At 53.1% G+C, this 13184-nt stretch overlaps 2 protein-coding genes across 2 annotated transcripts; one reads left to right on the forward strand and one right to left on the reverse strand.

The window, feature by feature from the left end:
• Positions 1–592: 592 nt before the first annotated feature.
• GCC1 (GRIP and coiled-coil domain containing 1) lies at positions 593–5801 on the reverse strand. The gene is made up of 2 exons (XM_028104974.2): positions 4402–5801; positions 593–3490 (listed from the first exon to the last, which is right to left on the reverse strand). Exons 1-2 carry the CDS (start codon positions 5431–5433, stop codon positions 2195–2197), a joined length of 2328 nt encoding a protein of 775 aa, XP_027960775.1. The 5' UTR covers positions 5434–5801; the 3' UTR covers positions 593–2194.
• Positions 5802–8515: 2714 nt separating this feature from the next.
• Positions 8516–11664, forward strand: ARF5 (ARF GTPase 5). Its single transcript, XM_028105002.2, has 6 exons — positions 8516–8689; positions 9215–9295; positions 9649–9758; positions 10350–10421; positions 10956–11081; positions 11188–11664. Exons 1-6 carry the CDS (start codon positions 8623–8625, stop codon positions 11272–11274), a joined length of 543 nt encoding a protein of 180 aa, XP_027960803.1. The 5' UTR covers positions 8516–8622; the 3' UTR covers positions 11275–11664.
• The last annotated feature ends 1520 nt before the right edge of the window (positions 11665–13184 follow it).

The raw sequence follows: 13184 nt of genomic DNA on the forward strand, positions 1-13184 counted from the left end.
TATATATATATATATATGCTACATTTACGGGGATTGGGTAAGACAATTAAGAGATGATTTTAGTTTAGTTTGAAATCCTAACTTTTCCAGGATACTGTGAACCCTGATTTGAAGCATAATAAAGCATTCAAAAAATTGATTACTTCTGAAGTTTCAAGTCCGCCCACCAAACCCAGGAGAAAGCTTTTTCTAGTGTAGCTGCTTACACACACACATAATTCCAGGCTGAAAATTTTGCTTGTAATTGAGGTAGTTAGAGCATTGAGATGTTCCTCTCTAAATTCAAGCTCATGGATTTTTTTTTAAAGATTTTACTTATTTGAGAGAGAGAGAGCACACATGGGGAGGGGGAGGGGCAGAGGGACAAGGAGACTCCCTGCTGAGTGCAGAGCCTGATGAAGGGCTCAATCCCAGGACCCTGAGATTATGACCTAAGCCCAAGGCAGATGCTTAACAGACTGAGCCACCCAGGCGCCCCTCAAACTCATGATTATCGCCATCCTTTTTATCCACCATTTGCACTCACACTGTGTATGTGTATATACGTGTGTGTGCGCGTGCACACAGACATTCCGTTAAGAAAGCACACAGGTCAGGTTGTTCAGATTTAATGACTCCGTTCAAATGACTACGTTGTCATTTGAACACATCGCATCTGTTTCTTTGAGTCTGCTGTCTGTAGATAGTCCAGGGCACCCAGGCTCCCAATTAGAACATTTAATCAAAGCCTTCTGCACCCCAAACCCTCACAACAGCTCTCTAGGATGAAATAACAGGGAGATATATATTAGTTCAGTCAGTGACAAAGCACTGGTCTTTAGCGTCCAAAGATCTCTATGGCCAGCAAGAGCACAGGGGGAAAGGATAGAATAGGGGACTGATATGGTCTCTCTCAACCCAACTTTTCCGAGGCCCTCCTTTCCAGATTGCCTTGAAGCCCCCTTTCCTTACATGCAGATTAAATCTACTTGTGCAAGACCAAACATAAAAAACCCAGGAAGGAGGAAAAATTGTAGTAACGCATGTGGGGAAGACGAGCATTGTGTACTGAAACTCTATGACCCCCTAAAGGAGTGGGCAAAAGACCCTGGTAACAGTAACCCAAGTATACCCTGGCTGGGTGTACAGGGAGGTGGAGATTTAGCTGGAATGCTATCCAAGGGTCAACTGGCACTCCAGGCCCTCCGCCAAACTTCCACCACTTTCCTGTGGGGGTCACAGAATCTTCTGGAATCAGCAAATCTTCCTCCTCTTCTCCGTCCCTACAAAGGCAGAAACAGCTGCCGGGGAGGGGAGGAGGTTGTAAATCTCTGAGCTAATTCTTTGTTACCTAGACAGGATCAGAGTTTCCCAATTGGGCCCTTCTCTGTAAAAGCCAGGATTTTTCTCTCAATGGAAGTTCAACATTGAGGAAAAGCTAGCAAAATCATTCACACGAAATCTCAGGCCAACCTGAGGCAGACAGGTTAAGGCAGGGTCAAATGCAAGAAGCCCGCGATAACCCTATTCAGGCCAAAAGCAGGTTACTCAGGAAATGCCTAGGACTGACATGTGCTCGGGGCCCTCTACAGGATGGTCATAGTTATGGGTGTGTTTCGTCCAGACTGACCAGGCCGTACCTAGCCCCAACTAGACCAAGCTTCCCAGTTCCGGGACAGAAGAATCTGTGGACAATAGGGGACAATCTGTCACCATTTCAAACTTCTTGGTCCTTCTCCAACCCGGATTTATGTCCCCAGAAAATTGGGGTAGCAGTGGACCAGACTCAGACCGTGATGAGATAGGGAGTAAAGAGCCGGTCCTTGTGAGTGTTTAGAAATAACTGAACTCCTTTTGGAGTCACATTTACTCCTGGTTCTGTGCTAGGAGCATAATACTAAAACAGAAAGTCTTATTTTGGAAGATTCTCACCACTTCCCCAACTTTGGCACCTCCCAGTCTTCATCTCTCCCCGCTCTTCCCCTCACAAACACACCACCCGAACATATTGCTAGGGCATTTCCAGGATCTCTAGGGCCCAAGGACAATGTGACATTAATGGCATTTGGCAGAAAATCCCATCCCGCATTAAAGACTCTTCCAGTTCAACACAGTGAAGAAAAGAAATGATAATGTAAGAGAAGGGCAGCAGAAACCAGAGTCTGTCCTTCCCACACAAGAGGCACAGAGATTTCGGGAGTCAGTGACAAGGGCATCATCTCTTGCCAGAAGGCCACCAGCTACCGCTGGTCGGGAGCCGCATAATCACTTGTTTCTCCTCAGGACTGAAATGCAAGATGGTCAGGATGGCCGTGAGCGTCTGCTGGCGGCCCAGGGTGTCGGGCAAGGTCAGGAAGCGGTAGATGATGTTTTTGAGGTACTCCAGGTTGGCTCCCTCCCTACTCTGGTCCCTGATGTTCTTCTCAATGTGGCTCTGCAGGGCTCCAACCTGCTCGCGGTGCCGCTCGCCCTCCTCCAGCAGCCGGTCCTGCAGCTGATGCACCTCCACCTCCAGCGTGTGTCTCTGCTTCCGCAGCGATGTGATCTCCACCTCCTTGCGGGCCAGCTGCTCAGCGTACAGGAAGAAAGTGGGCTCGTTGGATGCAGCCAGTTGCAGCGCTTGGGTCAGGCTGTCTGGGGCAGATGAGTCAGCCGGGTCCCCAGGCCCCCCGCCACCCACGGGGCTCCTGCGTCCCGGCAGGCCGGACGACAAGGCCACGGAACGCAGCTGCTCCAGCTCCAAGTCCTTCTCGGCCAGCACGGCCAGGGCCCGGTCCCGCTGCTTGTGCAGCTCCTCTTCCAGTCTCAGCGTGCGGTCCCTGGAGTCCAGCTGGCTCTGCTCCAGCTCCTGCCGGTGCGCGTGCTGCAGCCGGGCCAGCTCCTGCTTCCAGCCCTCGGCCTCCTGCTGGTGCCGGCGCTCGAGCTCCTCGCAGCACAGCCGCAGGGAGATATACTTCTCCTTCAGTTCTGCCAGCTGCTCCTGGGCCTCCTCCAGCTCCTTGGCCAGATTACAGTCCTTGGTGCTCTTGCTCTTGAGGACCACCTGGGCCCTCATCTTGTACCTCTCAAACTCCTCCTTCAGCTGTTTCAGCTCCTGCTGGTAGTAGAGCGCAGAAGCCTTCTCCCCGTCGGCAGCCTCCGAGCTGGCCAGTATCTCCAGGTCACAGAGCCTCTCCACATCCAGGGTCACCTGGCTTTTCCGGGCTGCCACCTGTAGCAGCCTCTTCAGCTTCTCCATCTTATCCTTCAGGACATTGACATCCAGACTGGACTCCTCGCCATGGCTGTCTAGGGGGGAGCGGCTAGAAGCGGCCAGAGCCAGCGTCTTATTCTCCAGGTCCAGCTGCACGATGCGCTCCTTCAGCTTCTGGATGGCCAGCTGGTCCTTCTGCTTGGCTTTCTCATAGGTGCCCAGCAGTTCAGACACCTGAGATATTTGATTCTCCAGGGCCGCCACCCTCTGCTCTTCCACCTGAGACTGCTGGCGTAGCTGATCTTCTGCCAGGGCTGTCTGTAAAACAAGGGAACGGATGGCAACGCGTCCAGAAAAGCCACAAAGGCCCACTGCAAAGGCCCACTGCAAACTGAGAGCGCAAGAGAGGGGGGCCAAAGGGTCACAGGACTGGGATGGCCTGGTGAGAAGGGAAAGTGGGGCTTTGTATGTTGCTCTGGAAACTAACAAAAGTTCCTGTAACCTGGCTGCGTTCTGCTCCCAGAGATAAAGCACACCGAACAATATCAAGAACCTCTATCTATCTGCTGTTGTTCTGCTTTAGTGCCCCCGCTTTTCTCCTGTCATACACAAGGCTCACATGGGAAGTGTGTGACCTTTGTTTATCATCTGTTTCCCCAAATCCTACTAAGAAATCATAGAACGTTCTTTTCCTCTCCCAATATTCCTGAAAGTTCAAAACTCAGCTGGATCTCTCTCCACACTGAAAGGAGCACTGTAAAATAGCACACCTTTCCGGAACAGGCAGCAAATTGACTAGAAGCAATCCTGAGAGGTTACTTCGGAGAAGATTCCTTTTATACCATCCCGCCCCAGCCCCCTACCTATAGGCGTATACAGCTCCCTGTGTAATGCACATGCCCAGAGGCGGACACGCTCCTCTCACTGGGCAGCTGCCGCTATACTGCTTCACAGAGCACAGCTGGTGAGATGCCAAGGCCCAGGGTTCACAGGTATCTGGTTCCAAACCAGCCTACACTGAGGAAGCCCATATCCTGTTGGAAGCACATTCTGTGGATACTGTCAACACCATACCACACAGATTTCCCAGGACTCACAGGGCAACGTTCTGAATAGCATCAAAAATTGAGAGCACAGCCACTTAGTTCTAACTACCAAAGGAGCCAAAACCCTAATATTTCCTACTGTAGACTAAATGACTACCATATGAAGGAGATGACAATAATTACCTTCTTCATTTCCTGCTGCAACTGAGCCTGGAAATGGCTCTTCAGGCAGGCAGCCTCTTCCTGAAGCTCCTGCAGCCGAGGGTCGGGCCGATTCTTCTCATCCCGAAGAGCCTGCAGCTCACCTTTCAAGTCCTCCACCTCACGGGTTAGTTGCTTGGTCTGCAGCTCAAACCCTTCCATCTGACCGGCTGCATATGCCCGTCCTGCCAGGGCTTCTCGGGTCTCTTCCAGCCGAAGCTCCAAGTCCTGGCGCTGGGTCCTCTCCTCCTGCAGCAGTTTCTGGAGCTCACGAAGCATCAAGGCATGGTCAGTCTGCTCTTGGGCCCGATCATGCTGCTGGGTGATAAGTCGGGCTTTGGTTTCGGCTATCTGCTCCTGCAGCCCCTTCAATTCTCCCTCCAGACGGCCCCTCTCCTCCTCTGCCTTTTTACTGGTATCCTCTAAGTCCTGTTTCATCTTCTTCTTGTCAGCCAGGTAAGAAGCTTCCATGCGAGACTTCTCCTGGGTGACTGTAGCCAAAGAGCTGGTCAAAGTAGCCAACTGAGTCTTCAGCTGGTGCAGTCGTTTGTCCACTTCCCCACCCCCAGAGGGTCCATCCCCACTGCTACTGCTAACGCCACTCTCCGACCCACTGGCTTCTTCGGACTTTGGAGGTGGTGGTCCACGAGCCAGCCTCTCATCCTCTACCCCAAACTCACCCTTGGTGCTGGTGAGACTGGCTGCAGTATCCAAGCTTGTGGCGGTCCCAGTGCTATCCTCGCTGTGAGTGGAGCATCGGTCATCCACAGAGTCAGGAAAACAGAGGCCTGGAAGCTGGACACCTGTGAGGCCCACATCCGCCTCGTGGGATACCGACAGCACCTTAATGCTGGCCTCTAGAGCCTCCTTCTCTTTCAAGAGGCTTTTATAGGCGCGGACCACATCCTTAAGACGTGCCTGGTACTGGAGGAGCTGCTTCTTCTGCAACTCAATGGTCTCTAGCAGGTCCTTCTTGCTAGGTCCGCCCCCGAAATTCATACCAAACTTCTCCATGTTCAGACCAGGTTGCTCGACGTCAGCCAGAAGAGGGTCGCGGGGGGCTGTAAACGACAGGGAGAGAACTGTCCCCGAAGTCGCTCCTCCCAGCTGTCCGAGACCGGATGCCGGACGCGGGACGACCTGGCAGAAGCGTCCGCCGGGTCCCAGGCACCGAGGGCGGGGGCGGGTCCTATCTTAGAGGCGGAGCGACGCCGGCACAAGAGAAGCACAGGGCCAGGGTTCGCCTGTACTGTCTCAGAAGCTGCTCCGCGCTCGCCCGGGCCACAGCAGTCCCGGCCGGCCCTCAGGCCACGGCCGGCCAAGGGTTTAAACCGAGCGTAACCCCATCACGACTTCCTAAGTACAGCTACCAGAGAACGGCGCTTCCGGGTCCACTGGAAGTGACGACAGCGCGAAGCAACAGGCTCCGCCCCCAGGGGCGCGAGGTGGGCGGAGCTACTTCGGCCGGAGGGCCGGAGGCGGCCTGTTCCGAACCAAGCGGGGCTATGAACGCAGGGCAAGGAATGTCGAGGACTCCGGAGTGATAATGTTTTGGTGGCGGCGCCTGAGCTTACCCCCGGTCAACGATGAGCGAGAGACAGTGGTCAACGTCGCACTGGGTCCTTCTCAAACACCCGGATGAGCGACTCTTCCTCACATTTGGGGCTCAGTATCTCTGACCCTAAAGATCGACAAGTAAGACTCTCATTTAGACCACGAAAACTGCAACCCTTGATAGGACAGTTTCGGCACCTATTAGGTATATAATATAATAATTATTAGCACCCTTCCTGAGTTCCGCTGAGTTGATTCAACAGATGTATGTAGAGGGCACCCTATGGCCATGACCTCCATCCTATGGGCCATCTGTATTCCAGGACTTTAACAAGAGTTTTGATATTTGGCCCTTGCAGTTATTCTGCTCAGTGGGTGGAAACATGAGACACAGAAAGGTTAAATAACATGCCCAAGGTCACAGAGCTAGGAATCCTATCTATATCTGTCCAATTCTCAACATACCAAGTGCTGCTCCAGGTGATCACCATGAAGAGACAAGGTCCTGACCTCAAGGAGCTCCTTTCCAGTGAGAAAGCAGAGGTACAAACACAAGTCCTGCTCTCATACCAGTATGTATGGGTATATTCAAAGTGATATGGAAGTTAAGAGGAGGGAGGCCTGTCTAGGGGAGGCAGAGAAGGTTCTCAGGGAGAATACTTGGGGATCTGAAGCATGAGTAGCGATTGTCCCATCTAACTAGAGATGAGGGAAACAAGCATTCCAGGCAGAGAGAAAAGATTGCTAGGACTCCTAGGGCATCAGAGAGCCTGGCTCACCCGGGGAAACATTGAGAATCACTTCATGGCAGTAGCTTAGGGTATGTGAAGGAGGTTGGCAACAGATGGGGCAGGCACAATAGGTGGAGACACAAATTAAGGCATTTAGACTTTATCTTGGGTGCTAAGAAGACACTAAAAGATTTTAATCTTGAGTGGCATCATCCGGACTTGTATGACAGGTTGAAGACACCAAGGGGCAGGAGATTGGTAAGGAGGCTATTTCTGTCCCGAGGAAGAGATGGTAGTGAAATAGGGCAAGGACAACAGGGATGGAAAGGAAGAGGCTAATTAAAAGAGCTAAAGATATGGAACTGACCTCGTCACCACAAGCTCGGTTATTATATTGAGACTCTTAAATGCACTTTTCAACCTTGTAAAAAGCCTTAAGAACGCAAGTCTGTGGCTGAAGAGTAAAGGAAAGTCATGGACCCACTCATACCTGGTGTCCGAAGCCTGTTCTCTTTACAGACTTTTCAGGTCAGGATGGGGCAGACCCTGGAGGTCTGTTCAGACCCAGTTAATTTCTTAGTGGCCCAGACAAAATCCAGCTGTACTATACAAAACATTCAGATATATTGTTTCATCATTTTAATCTTCACCATAACCTGAGATAGGGCAGATATTAGTCTCCTTTTGTAGAAAATAATAGGTTGTGAGAATCGTTGAAGCTAAGCCCTCAAAAAAAGGGCAGGAAGGCAGAACTGAGATTTGAACTGAGACCTGGAACAATGTTACATAGTGGGCATTCAATATTTGTTGAATGAGTGAATGAATGAAGGTTCTCTGATTCTCAGCTCACCTCACCACGTCCAGTCCATAAGCCTACTGGCGCTCCGGTTTCAAATCGCTTGCCCTTACTCCACTGAGTAGCCTATTAGTTCATCCAAACCAAGTACTATATTTGTTAAGCATTTATTAGGTGCCTGGCACTGACCCAGTCTCCATCGTAGAAGAAATTTAAATTAATTCCTGTCTTGTTATTTCCCCTCTGCTGAGTGGGGAAATTACCTGTGAAGCACTTTGAGTCTAGGACCACAAGAGTTTCATAAATTCCTGGACAGGTGGGCATTAAAAATCCGGGTTCCCAGGTCTGTGGCAAAGTAAAGAAGCTTCAAAAAAAGCTGCCTGGGTCAGCTGAAGGATTTTGTGTCTGGGCCATCGGGGCAAAGGCGTTTTTTTCCTGCATGCAGGAGTAGGTTCTGCTGATTGCAAAACCAAGAAGGCCAGCTAGAGCTTGGGCACCTTCTTTTTCCACCTCCAGCGCACTCCTCTCGAGATTCTACGGTCCCTTGAACCACCTGCAACGCTCAAAGCCCCTCCCTCTCTGGGCGCTGAAGGGGCCAAAGAGAAGCCTAAGACGCGAGCACAGAGCTTCCGCTCCCCCAGGAGGGTGGGGCATACAGTGGGTGATGCCAGTTCGCAAGAGCTAAACCGGAGCACAGGGTGGGCTGGACGCGACAAACCAAAGCCCAGGGGCCGGCCACTTCAAGCTGGGAATCGAGGGCCGTTGTGGAGCACTGTAGACTTTCCTCGGCCCCGCTCGGGCTGCCGCTGAAGCAGCCACAGATCTGCCAGCGCTTTAGAAACGGGGAGAGACCCAGACTCTTTACCTCTCTAAGGCCGGCGCGGGACGCAGCGAGGCTGGGGAGACTCGCTAAGCTCCAGTTTTTGCCTGAGCCGGAGCCTGGGGGCGGGGAAGGGGCGGGGAAGGGGCGGGGCGGGCCCGCGCTGACGTAGGGCGGGCCGGGACGCGCGGAGGCGGCGGCGGAGCCTCCTCCTTCTGCTGCTGCGCCCCATCCCCCAGCGGCCGGCCGGTTCCAGTCCGCACCCCGCGTCCGTGCCCGCACCCCCTCCCCCGGGCCCCGCCATGGGCCTCACCGTGTCCGCGCTATTTTCGCGGATCTTCGGGAAGAAGCAGATGCGGATCCTCATGGGTGAGGCAGATCAAGCGCGCGGCCCGGGCCGGAGCGTCGGCCCCCGCTCAGCCCTCCCGCCCCCGCGTCCCTCCGAGCCGGGCTCAGCCGGGTCTCTGACCCAGAGTCGCCCACCTCCTAACCCCCTGGGGTCACTGCTCTCGGGTGGGTCGCAGTCTGCAGCGCCGACCCCGGGGCCTGAGCCCGGGAGCTGCGGGCCTGGGTGGGGTGAAGCTCCCTCCGCCCCAGCCCGGCTGGTAAGAAGGGAGGATTCCGCCCTTGGAGACGACTTTTAAAAGGAGCGCGGCCCTCCTCCCATGCCCCTTACCCCCCGGCCCTCTCCCGCCTCTCGCCCGCTTCGGGGGCACGAGTTGGTGCTCACCATCCAGACTGTTCTTAAGGCCTCGAAGGTAGAGAACAGCGCGCACCTGCAGGCGCTTGGGCTCTGCGCCCCCGTCTCCATCAGCTGTCCTGGCCTCTCCCCTTCCCTGGTCTCTAGAGGGCTCCCTCGCTCCCGTCTCCATCCCTATGCCCCTCTCCTTGCAGTTGGCTTGGATGCAGCTGGCAAGACCACAATCCTGTACAAACTGAAGTTGGGGGAGATTGTCACCACCATCCCCACCATAGGTGAGTTCTGAGGCGAGGCCGGGAGGAGCGGGAGGCTGGCGGCAGGCCTTCCCAGGGTCGGCTACCCATTCAGCCTGAGGCCCTTATCTCTGCAGGGAGCTGACCCTGACACCAGACACTGCTACCTGAGAAGTGGGTCATAGTTACCTTTAGTTGCTGGATGGTGCTGAGGCGGGGTGAATGTGACCCAGCTCCACCTGGTCTGTGGACTGCCTGTGCTCTGGGGTTCTGTTCCCATGGGACTTGATCATTGCCTTCTGGTTTTATGTCCCTGATGAATGCATCTAGATTTAGAGAGTTCCTTTCTTTCAGGACTTTGTTCTCATGTTTTTTTTCCCCCCAATTATCTCCAGGCTTCAATGTGGAAACAGTGGAATACAAGAACATTTGTTTCACAGTCTGGGACGTGGGAGGCCAGGACAAGATTCGGCCTCTGTGGCGGCACTACTTCCAGAACACTCAGGTGGGGTGGGGCTCCCCAACCCCAGGAGAAAAAGTGTTAGGGCTACAGAGACTGAGATGTTGGCCTACACTGGGCCCGCAAGCCAGGAAGAAACCTTTACCTCCTATCTGTCCGCGTTCGTAGGCTTACCTCTCCTCATTCCTCAGGAAGGGCCTTAGTCTTCTGAGACTTAGCCACCTTAGCTTCTCCTGAGAAGCAGGGCTTTGGGGCCATGCTGCCTTATAGATAGATAGATATCTATTTATTTATTTTTAAAGTAAGCTTTTTCTCCCAACGTGGCGTTTGAACTCACAACTCCCAAGATCGAGAGTTGCATGCTGAGCCAGCCAGGTGCACTCATGCTGCCTCATTTAGCTCTCGTTTGGTCTTTCCCTGTTCCCTTGCACTTCTTCTAACTACACTGCTTGCCTGACGGCAGAGGTTGTATCCTTTGCAGGGTGTCTCCACTTGGTGCCAGCATGTCTGCAGAGCCTTAGTGAAAATTTACAAGATGAGAAGATTTAGACAAAGATGGGAAAAAGAGAGAAAGAGCCAGACTAGGGTATGTCCCAGGTAGGAGTGATCGCTTGTCCTTTCTTCCTTCCCACCCAGGGCCTCATCTTCGTAGTGGACAGTAATGACCGAGAGCGGGTCCAGGAATCTGCTGATGAACTCCAGAAGATGGTGAGCACCCAGAGCCCTGGGAACTGAGCCCTCGTTTGGAGACAGATCTCTGAGATCTCTGTGCTAGGGTGAAAGTCAGGAACATTTCCTAGGCCTTGAATGTGTTTCTCTTTGTGGACACAGTCACAAGGCAGGCATATCTTACTCTCCTTTTAATTTGAGTCAGGTAAAAAAGCATAGGACTGAGTTTTTCCTTGAATGCTCACGGCTTCACATCCAAGGAGTTTGGTGGGGAAAGGGGAATTATATGTGGTAGAGAGAAACATCGTCTTACATTCTTGTTTTTCCATTTGGAAATTTTGTCATTTTGACTAGGGCAAGGCATTAGAAAAAGGCTCTTTCCGGATTTAAAGCCAGATGGCTTCAAGCTGACTTATGACTCTCTGTCTTGTGTTCAGCAGTAGACTACACAATGTTACATGTTTCCCACGAATATGCTAGAAGGTAGAAAGGGGGGTTCCCCTACACAGCAGGGAAGGGGAGGCCTGGAGACTCCGCCAGGACTCCAGACTCCATCCCCTTCACCTCTCTCAGCTGCAGGAGGATGAGCTGCGGGATGCGGTGCTGCTGGTGTTTGCCAACAAGCAGGACATGCCCAATGCCATGCCCGTGAGCGAGCTGACCGACAAGCTGGGGCTGCAGCACTTGCGCAGCCGCACGGTGAGGCTCCTGCCTCTCCCAGGGGAGCCACAGGAAGGGGGTGGGAAGTAAAGGCATCCCCCCCTTTTCTTCCCTGCTACTGATCTTTCTTTCCTTCTCCCCACAGTGGTACGTCCAGGCCACCTGTGCAACCCAAGGCACAGGCCTGTATGATGGGCTCGACTGGCTGTCCCATGAGCTGTCGAAGCGCTAACCAACCAGGGGCCGGCCCCTGCTGCCCGGAAGCTCCCGCGTGCATCCCGGGATGGCCAGCTTCCCGGACTCCTCAGGCAGTGCCCTTCCCTCCCACTCCTCTCCCACAGACACAGGCCTCTGCTCCTGCCTGCATGTTCTCTCTGTCGTTGGAGCCTGGAGCCTCACTCTCTGGGCACGGAGGGGTCCACTCTCCTGCCTGCTGGGACCTGTGGAAGGGACTTCCAGGGCTAAGGCCCCTTCTTCCAGAGGAGGAGCAGGGATCTGGGTTTACTTTTGTTTTTTCCATTTTGGGTGTCCCCCGGGGCCAGGTGGGGAGGGAAGGTGAGGGCTCCGGGTGGTGCTATGATGTGGCATTGGACATTGAGTAATAAATTTGCTGTGGTTTGTACACGGTGTTGTCTGTAGCCTAGAAGTTGGGGGGCTGGATTGTTGGGTACAAAGAGACAATAAGATTTGGGGGAGGCTCAAGGCTGCAGAGCCAACCCTCTCCTCCCAGCATACGCACACACCCTGCTGCTTTCATCTAGCTCAGCTTCTCCCATGTTGTTATTGAGGCCATAAGTGCTTCAGGGGTTCCAGTGGAGGAAATAACATTTCCTCCCCAATTCCAGGGGGCCTTTGCTGAGGGAAGCGGGGTCTACCTTCATGATTCTGTAAATCCCATACATCCTGTGCCTCTCCATCTCCTAGCAGTGGTTCTTAATGAGTACTATGAACATTAAAATTGGGGAGGAGGGGATATTTTTTAAAAATAGGTCCTGAGGTGCACTTCAGAAAATATAATTAATTAGAACTGGTCTGAAGCTCAAGAATATGCATCTTAGAAATTACCCAAGTGATTCTGTCACTAGTAGTTTATTGGCCTTGTTCTATAAAACATTGGTAGGTCCCTTTTAATCCTTGGGGATTAAAGTTCCTCCCCGTGCACTGGAACTCTTTCTACCTGGGGAGACATCCCTGCCCTCTACTACCCCACCCCCACCATGGGGAATAGGAAAGTGTGCGCATGGAACCAGGAATGTGGGCTGTTTCCCCAAGTGTGGGTTACTCTGCGCATTCTTTGAATCCCAAAACTTAAACAAAACCTACCCCACCGCCATTATTTCTTCTTGTCTTTCTCCTTTCACATTGTCAAATTCTCCAGGTTCTGGACTGATTTTCTCCAGGAGCTTTGTAGGAAATGAGTCCCAGAGGGTGTTGGCCGACAGGGACCCTTTGAGGGGAAGGGCTGGGCTCCTTAGCAGCAGTGCAGCCGGGGATTATGAGGAAGATGCCCCGTGCTCTCTCCACCCAGGACATTTTCCCTCCCCTGCTCTGAGCCAGCCCTTCCTGATGAATACGAGTCATGTGATCCTTGCTGGTTATCTATCTAGGGTTTCCTCACCCTTCCTGAAAGGCAACTTCTGAGACATTTTGGCCTCATTCTCCCAAGGGCTGTAAAAGTTAATAGATTTTTCCTGGTTACCTTGAACTTGAACACTTGTGTCCCTAGGGAGCCAGACAACCCACCCTCACTTCGTGGGGAGGAAAGAGGTTGATTTTTATCCTCTGATTACAATGAGAAACAGAAGTGAAGAAGGGAAGACAATTGCCTGTAGTCCCAGGTGATCGCTGCCACAGGCCAAAGTTCCAATCCCAGTCTCAGCTCAGTCACCTCAGCGCCTGGAGTCGCGCGGGGAGGTCAATGCCAAAGGCCCTAGACCCACTTCCTCTGGGCTGTGGATCGACATGGCCAGGCCAGTGCCCTTTCCCCACCATGGATAGGAGGCAGCCCTCACAGTCACAATGCTCCCGGGTCACAGAGGTGCTGGGCCCTAGGCCAGGCTCTGCCTGAGAAATTTCCTCTGGGGAACGTCTTCTGGTGGGTACTACAGGCCTGATTCCAGGCCCTATGGCCTGTGGAACCAC

The sequence above is a fragment of the Eumetopias jubatus genome, unplaced genomic scaffold (genome assembly GCF_037043125.1).
Source record: "Eumetopias jubatus isolate StellerSeaLion01/CBP00866 unplaced genomic scaffold, mEumJub1_p1.0 scaffold_14, whole genome shotgun sequence".
In the NCBI taxonomy this organism is placed as follows: Eukaryota; Metazoa; Chordata; class Mammalia; order Carnivora; family Otariidae; genus Eumetopias; species Eumetopias jubatus.

Coding starts and splice junctions, on each gene's coding strand:
- GCC1 (XM_028104974.2), bottom strand. CDS start 5,433: ATGGAGAAGTTTGGTATGAATTTCGGGGGCGGACCTAGCAAGAAGGAC. Junction 3,491..4,401: donor TGCAGCAGGAAATGAAGAAG/GTAATTATTGTC, acceptor CTTGTTTTACAG/ACAGCCCTGGCAGAAGATCA.
- ARF5 (XM_028105002.2), top strand. CDS start 8,623: ATGGGCCTCACCGTGTCCGCGCTATTTTCGCGGATCTTCGGGAAGAAG. Junction 8,690..9,214: donor GCAGATGCGGATCCTCATGG/GTGAGGCAGATC, acceptor CTCTCCTTGCAG/TTGGCTTGGATGCAGCTGGC. Junction 11,082..11,187: donor AGCACTTGCGCAGCCGCACG/GTGAGGCTCCTG, acceptor TTCTCCCCACAG/TGGTACGTCCAGGCCACCTG.